The 18,981-nt window shown below is 43.8% G+C and overlaps 1 protein-coding gene across 3 annotated transcripts in view; it reads right to left on the bottom strand.

The window, feature by feature from the left end:
* Nucleotides 1-18,981, bottom strand: part of MEI4 (meiotic double-stranded break formation protein 4) — a 239,641-nt gene that overhangs the window by 159,355 nt on the left and 61,305 nt on the right. For 2 of the 3 annotated variants that reach the window (XM_069598037.2, XM_069598038.2), the window contains exon 3: nt 3,491-4,023. In XM_069598037.2, the coding sequence (XP_069454138.1) occupies nt 3,491-4,023 (533 nt within the window). Of the gene's footprint in view, nt 1-3,490; nt 4,024-5,666; nt 5,779-18,981 lie in introns of those variants that run through there. The other variant, XM_069598040.2, reaches the window with a different exon arrangement.

Below are 18,981 nucleotides of genomic sequence, written 5' to 3'. Positions count from 1 at the left end.
TATGTGAAGCACCTGATTTTGATAAAGGTCAGGACTGCTGACCCCCACATGACTCTGTATTTATCCCTATGTATAACAAAAGGTTATTAAGCAAACCTAAAAAATAAAGAAATGGGATCAGTTTCTGGAAAGACTGATTCCCGCATTTCATTTCTTTCTTGCTCCCCGTTTTTCTGGCTGAATTCCCATCTGGAGCGTGGGTGCCTGCCAGGTCTACTTACTTGCCCCAGTTTTTAAGTTCCATACGAGAAGGAGCCCAAGGAGGGGCACCTTCTGATATTCAAGTGGCACTGGTGGCCCAACGTAGATGGTGCAAATTCCTTGTCTTGGAATTTTATTGGTATCCCATGTAAACCAAGTTATTCAGCCTCTTTTTCTCCACTAATATTTCCTACTACACTATCCATTTCTAATCTCTCTATATATCTGTAATTAAATAAGTTTTTTCCTAGGATGCTGATTCTGTTCCCACCTTCGAATTACCCTGGATCCACTGGGGCTGGACCCCGAGAGCTTCCTGGGACCTCGAGAGCAGGAACAGTGCAGATCTCTGCAGGTGACCTGGTTCCATGCCAGGTATCTTTGATACCTGTCAAATGCCAGTGTAGGTTATACCTGCAAGTCCTACTACTGGTTATCCTGAAAATATAGGACAGCTATGAAACTAAGACAATAATTCCTTAGAAAAATGCTATTAAATAAACGTAATGCAAAGTTATATTTAAAAAGCACAAAAATAAATCAGACTTAACCAAATCTAAAAAAAAGTCATGAATCAAATATCTTACCTTACATTTATTAATAAATTTTAACCAAGCTACTATCAGAGAATTATTCAAAACAGTCTCCAAGACATCTCATTCCAGTCTCCTCTTTCTTGAACATATATATGTATATATATTTTGCATATATATATATATATATATATATGTACCCACACACAGTTCAGTTCAGTTCAGTTGCTCAGTCGTGTCTGACTCTTTGTGACCCCATGAATCGCAGCACGCCAGGCCTCACTGTCCATCACCATCTCCCGGAGTTCACTCAGACTTACGTCCATCGAGTCAGTGATGCCATCCGGCCATCTCATCCTCTGTCGTCCCCTTCTCCTCCTGCCCACAATCCCTCCCAGCATCAGAGTCTTTTCCAATGAGTCAGCTCTTCACATGAGGTGGCCAAAGTACTGGAGTTTCAGCTTTAGCATCAGTCCTTCCAATGCAGTACCTTTCAAATGTCAAAAGCTAAGTTGTGAAGTTTTATATAATACTGATCAAGTTAACACCTTAATAGAGAGGAAAAGAATAGATGGATGTGCAACAAACTGGATTATGAGTTCAACTATGTCAGAGTTTGGAAAATTCAGGTAAAGCCCTATGTTGCACAAAAACCCTAAGCATTAGATGATGACATGGGGAACAAACATGGGACAGAGAGCTGTCGACAGAAACAAAGTCCAACAACCCTGTGAACCTCTTACCCAGGGAAATACCATAAATAAGTTAGATGGACCTCTTGGTCTCCTCTTTGACATTTTTAGTAGTCAACTATAAAGGATTAAAATGTGAAGGCATTTACAAACAAAGGGCCAGATATTGAGAAAGACAGCAAGGTTATGCAAAAAAAGATGTTCTCCATTATGTCTCAAGAGCCAAGCAGCAAAACAATTTCAGGTTACCTGAAATGTTACCTGCAATAAAAGAATCCCTGAGTCAACCTTTGAAAACAATTTAAAATAAACAAGGGAAGCAAAAAAAATAATAATAAAGCCATATTATTATTAGGAAGTATCACTATGAACAAAGCTGGTGGAGGTGACAGAATTCCAGTTGAGCTATTTCAAATACTAAAAGATGATGCTGTTAAAGTGCTGCACTCAATATGTCAGAAAATTTGGAAAACGCAGCAGTGGCCACAGGACTGGTAAAGGTCAGTTTTCATTCCAACCTCAATGAAAGGCAATGCCAAAGAATGCTCAAACTACTGCACAATTGCACTCATCACACACGCTAGTAAAGTAATGCTCAAAATTCTCCAAGCCAGGCTTCAACAGTACATGAACCATGAACTTCCATATGTTCAAGCTGGATTTAGAAAAGCAGACAAATCAAAGTTCAAATTGCCAACATCCATTGGATCATTGAAAAAACAAGAGAGTGCCAGAAAAACATCTACTCTACTTTGTTGACAACACCAAAGTCTGACTGTATGGATCACAACAAATTATGGAAAATTCTTAAAGAGATGGGAATACCAGACCACCTGACCTGCCTCCTGAGAAATATGCATGCAGGTCCAGAAGCAACAGTTAGAACTGGACATGGAACAACAGACTGGTTCCAAATAGGAAAAGGAGTACGTCAAGGCTGTATATTGTCACCTTGCTTATTTAACTTATGAGCAGAATACATCGTGAGAAATGCTGGGCTGGATGAAGCACAAGCTGGAATCAAGACTGTCAGGAGAATTATCAATAACCTCAGATATGCAGATGACACCACCCTTATGGCAGAAATTGAAGAAGAACTAAAGAGCCTATTGATGAAAGTGAAAGAGGAGAGTGAAAAAGTAGGCTTAAAGCTCAACATTCAGAAAACTAAGATCACGGCATCCAGTCCTATCACTTCATGGCATATAGATGGGTAAACAGTGGAAACAGTGGCTAACTTTATTTTTTGGGCTCCAAAATCACTGAAGATGGTGACTGCAGCCATGAAATGAAAAGACACCTACTCCATGGAAGAAAAGCTATGACCAACCTAGACAGTGTATTAAAAAAGCAGAGACATTACCTCACCAACAAAGGTCTATGTAGTCAAAGCTATGGTTTTTCCAGTAGTTATATACGGATGTGAGAGTTGGACTATGAAGAAAGCTGAGCGCCGAAGAACTGATGTTTCTGAACGGTGGTGTTGGAGAAGACTCTTGAGAGTTCCTTGGACTGCAAGGAGATCCAACCAGTCCATTCTAAAGGAAATCAGTCCTGAATTTTCACTGGAAGGACTGATGCTGAAGCTGAAACCCCAGTCCTTTGGCCACCTGACATGGAGAACTGACTCACTGGAAAAGACCCCGATGCTGGGAAAGATAGAAGGTGGGAAGAGAAGCGGACAACAGAGGATGAGATGGCTGGATGGCATCACTGACTCAATGGACATGAGTTTGAGTAAACTCTGGGAGTTAGTGATGGACAGGGAGGCCTGGCATGCTGCAGTCTATGGGGTCGCAAAGAGTCAGACACAACTGGGCAACAGAACAACAAAGCAGAGAAGCACAAGCTTAAAACACAGGCTACACGGAGAACAAAGCCATTACATCCGATGCTAAAGCTGGGTCGTGAGGACAGGTCAGAGCTGCAGATGGCTACAAAGCAATGTCCAACTGGAGATCCTGGGCCATGAGGCTAAGCAACCACAACAGGCATTACCTACTCGGTGTGCTCACCCAAATCACTGACACGTTATTTCATACATAAAAGAAACGTACTACTTACCCGATTGATATGGTTGTTCCTTAAAATAACCTGTACCAGGGTCTTCTCAAACTCTTCCAACTTTTTGGAACACTTTCTAAGAATATGATTAGATAAGTTACAATCACCAATCAGTCTAGCTAAAGTATCAATAGCTTCTGTCCAAAAGCTTGAACAAGGAAGTTTGGGTGCTCGGTAAAAAGCAATCAAGCCCTCCAGCAACTGAAAAACAGAATCCGATATTGTGGCAGAGGCATTTTCAAAGTGGCTTAAGTCTGTTTTAAGATACTCTGACTCAGTCAAGTTCTTCAGTCCAAGCAGATGTTGCAGGAACTGCATGTGAGAGGACAGAGGCTCTTCTGGGGGAGCACAGGGTTTACTCCCAATGGGCAGTGATGAGAAGGGGGTGGGGATCTGGCTCTCCCCACAGCACTGGGGCATCTCTGAGGGCGTCTGCTGCTCACTTGATAAATAACACCCGGAATCCTCCAGCAGAGTTGGTGTATTTTCAGAACTTTTAGGTTCCTGAGCCTGCAACTGGGAAGATGGGTCTCCTGAAATGGAAGAGAATGTAAGTGTTATCTTTTTGTGGCTAACATTTCTTCAAACTAGACACTGACTTTTCTAACTCAAAACACTAAATGAAGCATGAACTACATCCTTAGACATCTGAGAAGCAGCAGTGTAAAAATTACATGGAGGAGAAATGTGAATGAAATTGCCTGGACTGACTATAGAAAAGTTCTGTATCTTCGGGAAAGCACGGGTGATTAACCCCTCATATTGTCAGGTCACTATCTTTCATCAAGGCCATGCCTGAAAGACACAGAAGAGAGACCACAAAAGCAGACAGAAGTCACCATCTAGTACAGATTCCAACAGGTACCTGCAAAATAACAGGTATAGCCAATGAAAATAGGAGGACCACTGCACATCCCACCCAGCTTAGGTCAGTGCCTCCTGGAAGAGGTGACAGAACTAATTTGTAAGCCAGAAGCGGGAGTTCCAAGTTAAAAGTTCGAGGAACAGGGGTAAGAGCAGAGAATTTCACTGACCAAAGGGTAAGTAAAATGCACAGACTTAAAAAGGCAAAGCAAAACATTGTACTTATAAGAACCCACCAGTAGTTTCATGTTCCTTTTACAGAAAATACAAGGCAAGAGATTAAATTAGACACATACATAGAGCCCAAATCACAAAAAAATCTTAAAAGAGATATTAAGGACCTCAGAATTCATACATTCTGTATAATTGTATTTAAAATTGTATTAATAAGTATAAATGTGTAGAGTTAGTGCAATTAGGAAAAATTATGCATATATGCACACATATACCTAATATACAAAAATAAACAACTTATATATATGCATGTATATTTGTTTATAATTATCCAAGTATATGTATCTATATCTATACATTCACACATATACATGAATGTGTGTTTACATATATGCATGTGTATGTATGTGTGTAAATCATAGATCTTTGGAACTATATATATAACCACCAGAATCAGCTGAGACATACTGCAGTTAAGGCTTAACTTAGTACCTTTATGTAACTCTTTGGCAGAGATGTCATCATAAACGTAAAGGTTATTGTTTGTGAAACGATTATCAGTAAAAATGGTGGCTGCAGCCATGAGATTGGAAGACACTTGCTCCTTGGAAGGAAAGCTATGACAAACCTGGGCGGCGTATTAAGAAGCAGAGACATCAGTCTGCCAACAAAGGCGTATAGCCAAAGGTACGGTTTTTCCGTTAGTCATGTGCGGGTGTGAAGCGCCAAGAGCATAAAGAAGGATGAGGACTGAAGACGATGCATTTGAACTGTGGTGCTGGAGAAGGCTCTTGAAAGTCCCTTGGACTGCAAGGAGATCAAAGCAGTCAATCCTAAGGGAAAAATCAGTCCTGAATATTCACTGGAAGGACTGATGCTGAAGCTGAAGCTCTAAAACTCTGGCCACCTGATGAGAAGAACTGACTCACTGGGAAAGACCCTGGTGCTGGGAAAGACTGAAGGCAAAACGTGAAGGGGGCAGCAGAGGATGAGATGGCTAGATAGCATCACCAACTCAATGGACATGAATCTGAGCAAACTGCTGGAGACAGTGAAGGACAGGGGAGTCTGGCGTGCTATAGTCCACGCGGTGGCAGAGAGTCAGACACAACTGAATGACTGAAGAACAAAAACATACCCACAATACTGAAACCACTGGCCATCCTTCAGCCCACTCACGTATCCATGAAACCGTCTTCAGAAATACTGATGTCAGCAGCGGAAGCAGGAACAGGACAGCATATGGTGCAGCTCAGGGAAGTGAATGATCGTCTCTTCATATCACAGGTCATTCTATGGGTTCTGTGAAGAGCACACTGGAGAAGGACTCAATCAGACACTGAAGATCAGTCCAGAGTGGCCTCTGTGATATCAGGTGGTGAAAGAAATGAACCAAGAAGTTGCAGTGGAAAACTAAAAAGGAAGGGACTGAGTAGGGAAAGAAGCACCAGCGGAAGCCAGCTGATGGACTGGACACAGAGGTCGGAGTGGACTAGGAATACACGCATCCTGTGCTTCTGACTTAGGCGCCTGGGTAGGCGACGGTGCTACCAACTGACCAGCACAAATACAGACAGGAAAGAGGCTTAGGAGAAACCCTGAGAACCAGAGAAGCAACCCAGATAAGCAAACCCTGAGAAGCAACCAGAGGAAATCTAGGCTAAGATATTCACCTGGAAATTGGCCACAGCAGCCAAAGGATGTGGAAAAGGTCTAGATTGCAAAGACACTTCAGGAGTCATCAGTGTGCGGCGGGGGTGGTGCTAGAAGGAACGGTTACGAGGCTCCAAGAGGGACCCTGAGGAATGTCAGTCTGAGGGCTGAGTGGAGAGAATGGCCATCAAAGAGACAGAGAAGGGACAATTTAAGAGGTGCAGGAAGGAAAACAACAGTGTCACGAAAGACCAGTGAAGAGTTTCAAGGAGAAATTACATGCAGGTGGGAAGTCTGATAAGGTACTAATAAAAAATTTGTCAGAATTACCAGTTAAAAAATCACCCACGATCACATCCTGAGCAGTTTTCGGTCAGCTGGGGTGGTGAAGGGAACGGCAGAGTGAGCAGGAAAGTCACAAACACAGGGAAGGGTGGCCAAGGCTCGTGAGGACCTGGGCGGGAGAGCTTGATATGGGAGCAGCTACCGGCGAACATGGCAGCACACATTGGGAAAGAAAAGAAACTCAAGCAATTACAGATTACAATGGAGAGAAGAAAAAAAAAAGCGATAAGCAAAAGCTACAGATAGGACAGAAAATAAAACCGGTAGGTGGGGGCGTAGCCAGCGAGCAGGTGAGAGATGGAGTCAAGGACCCACGGAAGGGCACTGTTTACTGATGAAGAAGAAATTTTTTACCCCAAGGCTGAAGGAAGTAGGATGAGAATGCACAGGGATATAAAAAATAGCCCAGACACACAGGAAATTAAAGGAGACCTCACCCAACAGTCTTTTTCTTTTTTTTAAGTTGGAGACAGGCGAACACTAGTTAAACGGGGCAGAAGAACAGTAAAGCAGCATTCTCTCCCTGCCCCACCACATACTTGAAATCTAAACCATTGCTCCTTTGTCCTTCAGTAAAATTTGAAGCTGATGAGGCTGAACCACAGGAGAGTGCTTCAGTTCAGAGAGCATTCATTTAACAAGTGTCTACTGTGACCACCACAAATGTACAAAGATGAGGTTGTGAATTATCACTACAAAATCTGTACTCCACGTTAGGGAGGTGATGAGGCAAATTCACAAATGTGGTGCTACCCAGAATGGTGGACCGCCAGCAACAGTTTAACTGCATGCTGCTATCTCTGCATTACAACCAGCAGACAGCATGGTCATTTTAAGCTGACAGACACTTTCGCTTTCTTATAAGCAAGGATAAAATAACTTCTCAAGATATCCACCTTACTCCTCATAAAAGTAGAGCAGAGGGTACTATGGTAATTCTTTAGGTAGATTACATATTTCTTTCAGGGAACTCAAAATAGTTCTCTGCTAAGAAAGTGAACATAAGTTTAAATATTTCATTAACCTACTCAATTTTCCATCAAAGTAAGCTAACTTCACAGGTGATGACTTCAGGAAGAATCATAAAACAAATTCTCCCAACAAGCAAGTTGAGAGGCAAAAGCTGCTTTCTTGTTTCTGCTTCTCCATCCCTCCTCACTGGTGCTCAAAAATGCAAATCTGAGGGCAGCAGTTCTAACCATGCACGTGGCTCTCATGACAGGACTGCTGTTGTTCAGTGGCTCGGTCGTGTCCGACTCTTTGTGACCCCATGGCCTGCAGCACACCAGGCCTCCCTGTCCTTCACCATCTCCCAGAGCTTGCTCAAACTCATGTCCATTGAGTCAGTGATGCCATCCAACCATCTCTTCCTCTGTCGTCCCCTTCTCCTCCTGCCCTCAATCGTTCCCAGCATCAGGGTCTTTTCTAATGAGTTAGTTGTTGGCATCAGGTAGCCAAAGTACTGGAGCTTCAGCATCAGTCCTTTCAATGAATATTCAGGGTTGGCTTCCTTTAGATTGGACTGGTTGGATCTTCTTGCATAATTCGAAGCATTGTGACAGGATTACACAAAACAGAACACCACTGTTTCTGCCGGTGTGTTTCTGTGCTTTCAGAAAAGTGATGAGGGCGTATGCTGGAGAATCCCACCTGTGTGGACCCCACGCAGGCAGCAGGCTCTCAGTGTCCTCCAGGCACGCCTGGCTCCAGGGGAGGATCACGCTGACGTGGGATACAGTGAGGCTCACAGTATGAACCTCATGCTACCAAAGAGAATCTTTTATTCATATTTCACTTTACAAAGTGGTTTCAGGAACTAATTCACCTGATGCTCAGAGCAACCCTGGAAGGTTATGTGACTATCCCAAATTTACCAATAAGGACCTAAGCATAGGCTGAACTTGATGAAGAGGCCGGAGAAAAGCCACAGGGAGTACAAGGGAAACCAAGCCCTCCATCCCAACGCCTGCCAACCACGGCAGAGGTCTGTGTGTTTCCATACCAGATTCTGGACATTTCCACGACGGCATTCAGCAACTTCTGTATGTTAGCCGCCTGTTCATGAGCTCCCAGGTGGCAGAAGGTCTGGCTCTGTGGTTCCCTTACCCAGTAATGTTCTCATCTGTAGGGGACGCCCTGTGCCTTCTTGTGTGTGTACTCAGTTGCTCAGCCATGTGCAGCTCTGCGACCCCATGGACTGGAGCCCACCAGGCTCCTCGGTATATGGGATTTTCAGGCAGGAAATTCTACAGCGGGTTGCCATTTCCTACTCCAGGGGATCTTCCTGACTCAGGGATCGAACCCTCGTCTCTTACATGTCCTGCACTGGCAGAAGGATTCTTTGCCACTGTGCCACCTGGGCAGCCCAGAAGATGCCTTATCAGGGGAAATGCTTAGTGGGACAACCTGCTGCTCACTGAGACAGATCTCCTCTGACCCTACAGTATTCACAGTGCACCATGATCTTACACCAAACCACAACAATTATATATGTACATAAGAGAGATCAGACAGAATAGATAGAAAGACAAAAAGAGTGTGGTTTTTCCAAAAGTAACTCATAATGTCTCAGAGTACTTGTTAACAAGAGTCAATAAGTTACTTTTTATAATATCTACTACCTCTGGTAACCAATTAATGTCCTCTCCCATTTGTCCTCGGTAATGAAACTTTTAAGAACACAAACAGTATTTGCATTGGAAACCAACAGTTTCATGATGGATATCCCTCATTGCCTAATAAGTAAAGTAAATAAAACAGTGGGCAAATGTTACTATTGTATATTCCTTATAAAATGGAAAAGACAAATGGGGGAAAACTTTCCTAGAGAGAATTAAACATTCTCAGTGATAATGAATATTAACAGCTTACAGTCTTGCAACAGTCATAAATAAGACTATTCATAGACACGTTTTTAAATGTCCATCCTTCTTTGTGTAACACAGAGCATGAAAACAGAGAATACCCCGGTCTCTCTAAATGAATTTTTTCATAACCACAGATTCCACTCATTGGTGTCTATGACTTTTCACAACATTAATCTCAAAGCATGGCTAACAAAGCATTTTACCCAAAGGAAAGGAAAGAAAATGAAGCCATGCTCCTGCAACTTTCTGTAATTCTTGCTTTTTCCAGGAGGCGTTAAGGTAAAGCAGAAATTAGAGATGCTTCTTTCTTGATTTCTTATTAGGCTAAAGGGACTGAGGACTGGAATCTCCCTCCTAGTCACTGGGATATGATATAATTAACATGTGTGTTATCAGATTTAAATTGGACAATAAACTACACACACACATACACACACACACACATAAGCTGATCAATCACAGTCTAGCACACATGAAATACAAATAAACAGTATCATTATTAAAAGTTATAGGTATCAAGAAGTCTAAATCATGCTAAAGTGTGAAATCACATACAAAAATACATGAAGTAAGATAGCAATTAAAACTACACATTTGCTGTAAAAAACATTCTATAGTCTCTCCCATGCATTAGAGCCCACAGACTTGATATTCCCCTTTACTGGGCCCTTTCCTCTTTCATTTCCTTGCAGTTGGTAATTTCCACTTTCACGCCACTCACCATTTCAGAGTGGATCGCAAGCACACTTAACAAAACACAGCCAGTGCCCTCCTTGCACACACCGAGCCCCAGAAATGCCCACTCCTAAACAGGAAATACATTTTCTGCTGCCCCCAAAACAGTCACATTCCACATCAATTTTTCATGCCTTTCTTCATCCATTTCCACAGTTCCTACTTCATTTATAAAATCAGGCCTATGGAACCAGCTGCTTAAAATGCATCTTTCTGTTTGTCCTACAAACACCATGAACTTCATGTTTATAAAAACAAACAAGTAATCTTCACGCAATGCACACACCAACATACAGCACATATGTGTCCCACATGCTATCCACGTCAGCCGACAGCAGGACTGTCCCTCCAGTCACCAGGCCGGCTGAAAAGGGCGCATCCTCACCCCAGCTCTGCTCCATCCCCCACGCACACCCAAAGGCCATGTCATGCCAGTTCTATGCTCCGCGTATGTGTAAGTCAGGACACTTCAAGGAAACGGGACCAACAGGACAGAGAGCGAGCGACAAACAAATACATTTCTTATGGGGACTGGCTTGTGCGAGTATGGAAACTGAGCCTTCTCAAGACCTCAAGTCAGCAAGGAGACCCTAGGCGTAGTTCCAGTCCAGCTATGAAGCCCCAGAATCAGGAGAGCTGACCGTGTGCATTCCCATCCGACATTCAGCAGGTTCCAGACCCAGGAGGGGCCAAGGTTCCAGTTCAGTGCGAGTTTAAAGGCTGGGGCACACCGACGTCCCAGCTCAGAACCAGTCAGGCAGGAGGGCTTCTCTCTTACTGGGCCTTTCTGTTCTCAGGGGGTGAGCAGTGCAGATCAGTTCCGTCCACACCAGGGAGAGCAAGCCGCTTCACTCCACCTACTGACTCAGACGTTAGTCTCAGTTACGAACAGCCTGACAGATGCATCACAACCAAGTTTTGACCAAACGTCTAGGCACCCAGAGGCCCAGCCAGGTTGACACGTGAAATGAACCATCAAAGCCGTGTCTTGAGTCTTCTCCAGCTCCTTCCACCAGCACCGGCTCCTGCGCCGATTCATGCCCTGTACTGGCCTGCTGACCCGCCTGCCTCTGGTCAGTTCTGTCCTCCTCTAGGCTCCATCAGGAAAGTCAGTCTGCTAAAATGCTAGCTTGATCACAAGACTCTCGTCCTTCATACTGTCCAAGGGCTTCCCTTACCTGACATAACAGTGTCCTCTCAGATCCTCAGCATGGCCCCCAGAACCACTCTGGCCACTTTCCCAGCCTCACTTTCATCCTCATTGTATTTACATGCAAGCAAATTTAAACTGGGAAATCCCATGGACAGAAGAGCCTAGCGGGCTACAGCCGTGAGGTCACAAAAGAGTCGGACACAACCTAAGAGACTCAACAACAACAACAGACACTGAACTACTTACAGTTTCCCGGAGCACACCGAACCAACTCACACAACCATGAATCCGCACAAGGCGTTCTCACCACTGCCTGGCATGTGCTTCTACTACAACCCAGAGAAGGACGGATTCTGAAAACCCTCCTCCGAAATCCTCTGGGAAGCCCTCACTGCTCCCCCCGGGGACAGGAAATCACTCCTGTCTGGGCATCTTTCACTTTGCTTCTATTACCGCACTCATCAACCTGTTCTGAGTTTGTCATTGTTACTGTTAAGTTGCCAAGTCGTGTCCACCTCTTTGCGACCCCATGGACTGCAGCACACCGGGCTTCCCTGTCCTTCACTATCTCAAGGAGTTTGCTCAGATTCAAGTCCATTGAGTCAGTGATGCTGTCTAACCATCTCGTTCTCTGCTGCCCCCTTCTTTCTTTGCCTTCAATATTTCTAGCAACAGCGTCTTTTCCAATGAGTCGGCTCTTCTCATCAGGTGGTCAAAGTATTGGAACTTCAGCTTCAGCATCACTTCTTCCAATGAATATCCAAAGTTGACTGTCTTTAGGATTCACTGGTTTGATCTCCTTGCTGTACAAGGAATTCTCAGGAGTCTTCTCCAACACTATAGTTTGAAAGCATTAATTCTTTGATGCTCAGCCTCCTTTATGGTCCAGCTCTCACATCCATACATGACTACTGCAAAAAACATAGCTTTGACTTTACGGACCTTTGTCGGCAAAGTGATGTCTTTGCTTTTGAATATGCTGTCTAGGTTTGTCAAAGCTTCCCTTCGAAGAAACAAGCGTATGCTAATTTCATTGCTGCAGTCACTGTCTGCAGTGATTTTGGAGCCCAGGAAAATAAAATTTGTCACTGCTTCCACTGTTTCCCATATTTGCCATGAAGTGATGGGACTGGATGCCAAGATCTTTGTGTGTGTGTGTTTTTTTTTTTTTCATGTTGAGTTTCAAGCTATCTTTTTCATTCATCTCTTTTAGCCACAAAAAAGGCTCTTTAGTTCCACTTCATTTTCTACCATTAGAGTGGTATCATCTGCATATCTGAGATTGTTGATATTTCTCCTAGCAATGTTGATTCCAGCTTGTGCTTCACCCAGCCTGGCATTTTGCATGAATGCATAAAGTTATATAAGCAGGGTGACAATATACATCCTTAACATAGTCCTTTCCCAATTTTGAACCAGAATGTTGTCCCATGTCCAGTTCTAACTGTTGCTTCTTGACCTCCATACAGATTTCTCAGGAGATGGGTAAGGTGGTCTAGTACTCCCATCTGTGAGAATTTTCCAGTTTGTTGGGATCCACACAGTTAAAGGCTTTAGTGTACTCAATGAAGCAGAAGTAGATGTTTTTCTGAAACTCCCTTGCTTTCTCCATGATCCAACAAATGTCAGCAATTTGATCTCTTGTTCTTCTGCTTTCTATAACCCAGACTGTATCAATACACCTGGAAGTTCTTGGTTCAGGTACTTCTGAAACCTAGCTTGAAGGATTTTGAACATAACCTTGCTAGTATGTGCAATGACCACAATTGTATGGCAGCTAGAATACTTTTTGGCATCGTCTGTCTTTGAGATTGGAATGAAAAGTGACCTTTTCCAGCCTTATGGCCACTGCTGAGTTTTCCAAATTTGCTGGCGTGTTGAGTACAGCACTTTAACAGCATCATCTTTTAGGATCTGAAATAGCTCAGCTGGAATTTCTTCACCTCCACTAGCTCTGTTTGCAGTACAGCTTCCTAAGGCCCACTTGACTTCACACTCCAGGATGCCTGAATCTAGGTGAGTGACCACATAATAATGGTCACCCCAGTCATTAAGACCTTTTTTGCATAGTTTTCTGTCTATTCTTGACACCTCTTCTTAATCTCTTCTGCTTCTGTTAGGGCTTACTGTTTCCGACACACACACACACACACACACACACACACACACACACACACACACACACACACACATATATTACTGTCAACTATATATATATATATATATATATATATATATATATATATATATATAGTTGTTGTTGTTGCTAAGATGTGTCTGCCTCTATACAACCCCATGGACTGAAGCCCACCTGGCTCCTCTGTCCATGAGATTTCCCAGGCAAGAATACTAGAGTGGGTTGTCATTTCCTTCTCCAGGGGATCTTCTCGACTCAAAGATCAATTCCACTTCTCCTGCATTGGCAGGCGGATTCTTTACCACTGAGTCACCTGGGAAGCCTATATAGAAAAAGTTAAATAAAATAGCATATCTTCAAATGCAGTCAAATGTTATCACAGGCATATATGTTTTGTCCCTACCATGATCTCTTAACAGTAATAATCACTCACTTGTACTGATGCAGTGGACAATTTATAAAAGAATTGTTTATGCCACCTGGTGGTCAATTTGGAAACGCTACTTTAAAACGCTTCACAATTCATATTCTAATAGACAATTTTCACTTTAAAGCAACTGTTCGACTTCTGCTTCTGGAAGGATATATTTTAGCTTATTGCAAAGCACGTTTAAGACATTCTGACCAAGAAAAGACTGCAGTTTTTTGTCTTATATTTTTGTTTTCTTTTTAGATTCTTTTCCCATACAGGCCAGTACAGAGTACTGAGAACAGAATTCCCTGTGCTATACAGCAGGCTCTTATTAGTTATCCATTCCATATATAGTAGTGTATATATGTCAGTCTCAATCTCCCAGTTTATCCCTCCCAGGCTGCATCTTTATTTAAAACCACACGAGAAGCCTGCATCACAATTTAACTTTGAATACACCATGAGAGACAGTAATATCAAATGCATGAGATTACAGACTAATGAAATAACTGTCTCAGCTGAATTGTGTTCACTGAGATTCACAAAACAAAACAGCATACTTGTGTGTCTGGCTGGTCCAGGACTATCTGAGTGTATAGTTTCTCCTGACTTCAGATGCTCAAACTCTGGGCTTTCCTGGTTATCCCCATCTCTTTCCTTCAAGCCATCTTCTAGTTCCCCAAATACACCATCCACATGTCCACACCTTTGGCTTTCTCCCCTTGTTCCAAACTCCTGGACATCCCTGCCTTTCCTACAGCCTCAAAGAATTCCTCTGGGCAGAAGAGTCTCAGATCTCTATTTCCAATCCTACTCCTCCACCAAGCTCAATCTCCTAGGTAAACCGATATTACTTGACCTCAGGACACTAAACCACAAATGTCCAAAACAAATTATCACCTTCACCTGTACCTGGATAGGTACAGGTATACACCTGTATACTTGATACAACCTCCAAAGAAGCCTGCTGCTGCTCTCTATCCAACACTTGAACCGCAAGTCAACTCTGACCTCTTGCTTGATCCCCTTCTACATTCCATTGACAAGTAACATAACCCTGCCTCACCCTTCTGTTCCTTGGAATCGCTGGCTTTTACAGTTAAAAGTTTACATGTTTCCTCTGCCTGGGTTGCTCTCTCCCCAGCCCAACCCCAATTTTCTCATGGCAGGCTCCTCGTTATCATTCCAGTGCCTTTGTAAATGGCACTTCTTCAAGGAGGCCTTCCCTGACCGATCCAATCTAAAGCTATCACCAGACTGGTCTCCGTCACATCTCCCTGTTTTAATTCTCTGCATCTCACTTGCTACTGTCTGACCACCTTCTGCTGGTGAAATCTGTCTCACTTACAAGAATGTGGGCTCTACCAGAGTCTGACTGCCTGGAATACTAAGAACTCAAATATTACTCAATAAGTAAAACCCTTTTTATACCATGTCTTTATTTCTATGCCAAAACAATTCATCCAAGACCTGGGCTATGGCAGTGACTTCTCTGTCTCCGATCTCCTCCCTCCTCAAACAATTCTAAACAGGGCTGTCCAATTACTCTTCCTGAATAATCTTATCCTTCGGGTCAACTGAAGGAAGCACTCTCAGAGAGTATACTGCTTGGCACATGCATGGCACACACCCAATAAATGCCAGTTTCCCTGCTATGCTCCTGCTGGAAAATCTCCAAAGGCCTCATACTGCCTACAAATAAAGTATGTTTTCCACTGGCTGTCACATCTGTTATTAATAGGCTCCAATCTAGTTTTTCATCTTATTTTCCAGAATAACTCTTCATGCTCTGCATGCCACAGTCAAATTAAACCATTTGCCAGTAGATTCTTATGTCCTTAGTTTACACTGTTCCTTGCCTGAAATGCTCTAGTATCCAGAGCTTTCTAAATCCTACCCATCCTTCAAGGTCAGTATCTTCCTCCAAAAAGACTTTAAAAGTCCTGGTTCTCTAAAGCAAAATAATCATTTACCCTCTCCTCTGAACATCAGATCAATCTCTGGACCACAGCGTCTCACTGGGTGCGATACGTGATCTGTTTTTTTGCCCCCAGCAGCAGACTGTGTGATCCCCTGGGCAGGGTCCAGACCTTTTCACACTCTGTAATCCCCACACTGTTTGTACCTGACCACTAGTGAACAAAAGGGGCTGAATAAGTGAAGAGAAGAATTTCTCCAAAAGGAAAAGAATTACTGGGATAAAATTAGAGCTGATAAGAAGAATTAACTTCTCTCTGGACGCAGCCATTTAGGGGCACAGTCCAGGGAACAAGCAGTGTCCTAACTCTACTTCCTAACAAATGGGAAGTATCAGGTTGAGAGGTGGTGGACGTTTCTACTGATGCCAATGTCACAGCCCAACAGAGAAACATCAAAACCATGAAAATACAACCCACCATCTGGTGAACCAATGACTCCACCAGCATGATGTCCACTGGTCAGGGTGTGGATTCTCTGAACACCATGGGAATGGCTGACCTCCACAATATGCCACGCTCACTGGCCTCCCGGCACCGCGGGGGCCAAACCGCATAGCTCTCTACCATCTCACCCGTGTTCCCTTTCCTCTGACCTCCAAGCTCTCTTTGGCCAAGCCTCTTCCAAAAGAACTTGCCTGAACGTGTCTCCCAGCAAACCGCTGAAGGCCCTGCTATGACTTCCACTCTTGGCCCCAGGGCCCCAGCTGCTCACAGACAAGCTGCTGAGACGGCACCTGGTGCTGGCTCGGTCCCCAGCCCCCTTGCTAGAAAACAGGCTGGCGCTCATTTTCACTAGGTGTGTCCACTTCACTTTATCAGAAATTAGGAGCACTGAGATCTTTTACCCAACCTACGTGACCATAAACGGAACATACTAAATGCATGTCGTCCTAGGCTCAGCGTTTCCATGGGAGGACTCCAGGAATCTGATTTCACATGAACATCTCAGAGGAGTCCCATAGCTGAGTGACTCCCAAAGGAAAGGCTTTGCTTCTCCCATATCATGCCCTTGGCCTGCTGTTTTGTTTTTTTTTTTTCTTTTTTGCTGAGCTCTGAGAGGTTACACTGAACTATCTTACACCAGTGAGTTTCAACCTTGCCTGCAAGTTACAGTGACTTGCACACCAGACCACACCCCATGCCAAGGACATCATAATCTCCAGGCAGGGCTAGAGGCCAGGTATCAATTTTTTTTTTTTTTTTAAGTTCCCCAGGGCTTCCCTGGTGGCTTGGATGGTAAAGAATCTGCTTGCAATGCAAGAGACCTGGGTTCAATCCCTGGGTCGGGAGGATCCCTTGGAGAAGGGAATGGCTACCCACTCAAGTATTCTTGCCCTAAGAATTCCATGGACAGAGAAGCCTGGCGGGCTACAGTCCATGGGGTCACAGAGAGTTGTACACGACTGAGGCGACTAACACATTACTACTGGTGATCCTAATGTCAGCCTTAGGATCTAACCTAAGATCCTAACCACAGCCTTAGATGAATTCCTGCTTGCTCTGCTTTCTTAGGAGAGCAGGTGAGTGACCTGTGCCCCCTTTATGTCATCTCCACTACCAGCTTCCAACCTCCCCAAAAGGCCTTTCTCCTTCCTCTCTACACATTCGTTTTTAATTCATGGTGAATCTTTCAAATTTCTTTTGGGATTCCACCCCCTTTTCAAGGGTCACCTTTGCCACTGAATGCTCTCTTTGGCAAAGGGAAGGGCCTCATATATCCCAGCTGTCTGGGGGCACTGCCCTAAGGACTGCAGCCTCAGGCTCTCCCCAGTGGCCCTCTCTCGTTTCTCACTGACATTCTCCACTCACTAGCCAGGGCACGAAGCTCACAACTCCCACTCAGGGCCAACCAAAGGCTTCCCCCTGAACCTAAAGTCCTATCCACCGGGTCAAGCCCGACACGCCCTGTGCTTCTGCCCTGCCTCTGGTCTCTCCCAGCCCTCTGCTCCTCACTCACCTTGCTCCCCCAGATACACTGGCCACTTTCTGCTCACTCAGCAAGAAGGCTAATTCCTGCCTTGGGGCCCCTCGGATGACCCTGCTCCTCCAGGAGACAGCTCTGATACCTCCTTCTCATGACGTCTCACTGACCGCCATCCCCAGACACTCCATCGCTTTAGCCTGGTTTAGCCTCTCCACACGTTTTAACACACTCTGAATTTTCCTTGCTTATTGGTTTACTTGTTATTGTCTGTCTCCCCCAAAGGAATATAAATTCCACTTCTTGTTGTTTTTATCACTACTCCAAAAATCACAATTTTTGTGGAATAAACTTATCAATTAATCAACGAGTAAATAAACATGAATAGACAGAACCTGAAATACACCTATATACATCACGTGTAGGGTCTTTACACGTGACGATCTCAGGGGCTCCTGCCTCTCTAAGCAGATACCATAAACTCACCATGGGCAGCAAGTAAACCTTTCCCCCTTTTCCAGCCTTGAAGGTCAAGCACGGTACTGAGTAAATGCCATGCTTCAGTATGTTCTTATTGATATTTCTGGCTATTTTAGAAGATTCTCAGTATTGTACTAAAAATGATATATGTGTGTGTGTGTATGGTGTATGTATGTGTGTATATATATATATATAGTTTAACAAACTTTCAGTTACCTCTAATCCTCTGACCCCTGAACGTCTGCTTACTGTACCACATCTGAAGGAGCACAACAAGGAGTCTCTGACCTTAATTCACCTTCCAGTGTTTTCCACTTCATTCCCACTCTACAAATTACATCCATCTTATACGGTACCTGTGAATCTGCAATGGCAGGCTTTGCCAGGATGTGACTACTGATCTGTCTGATAACAGAGTCGGGCACATTTCTGTCTAACTGACATGTACCTGTTGAGATCAAACAGAGACCTCAACCAGGAAACTTCTACAGAGATGCTCCAATTCTAAGCTGCATCTCTGGGGATAAGGCTTCCTCCAACTAGGACATCTCCTAAAGCCTACCTTAGATGGGCTACTGGTTCCAGTTTCAAGAGTTTAGTGTATTTGTTAGTTTCCATTGGACATATCAAGACTAGTCTGTGAAATCTAGACTTTATTAAGAATCAATCAAAAGCTTACTGGGCAAGAAGACAGTCATCTTCTCCACTAAAACCTTACTGACAGTCTCAGACACTAAGGAAACTACTTTCGATGAAATGGAAGAAAAAAAC

Source organism: Ovis canadensis, chromosome 8 (genome assembly GCF_042477335.2).
Source record: "Ovis canadensis isolate MfBH-ARS-UI-01 breed Bighorn chromosome 8, ARS-UI_OviCan_v2, whole genome shotgun sequence".
Classification (NCBI taxonomy): Eukaryota; Metazoa; Chordata; class Mammalia; order Artiodactyla; family Bovidae; genus Ovis; species Ovis canadensis.
Note: the sequence above shows the minus strand (reverse complement) of the source record. Positions and strands in the feature narration are given on the sequence as shown.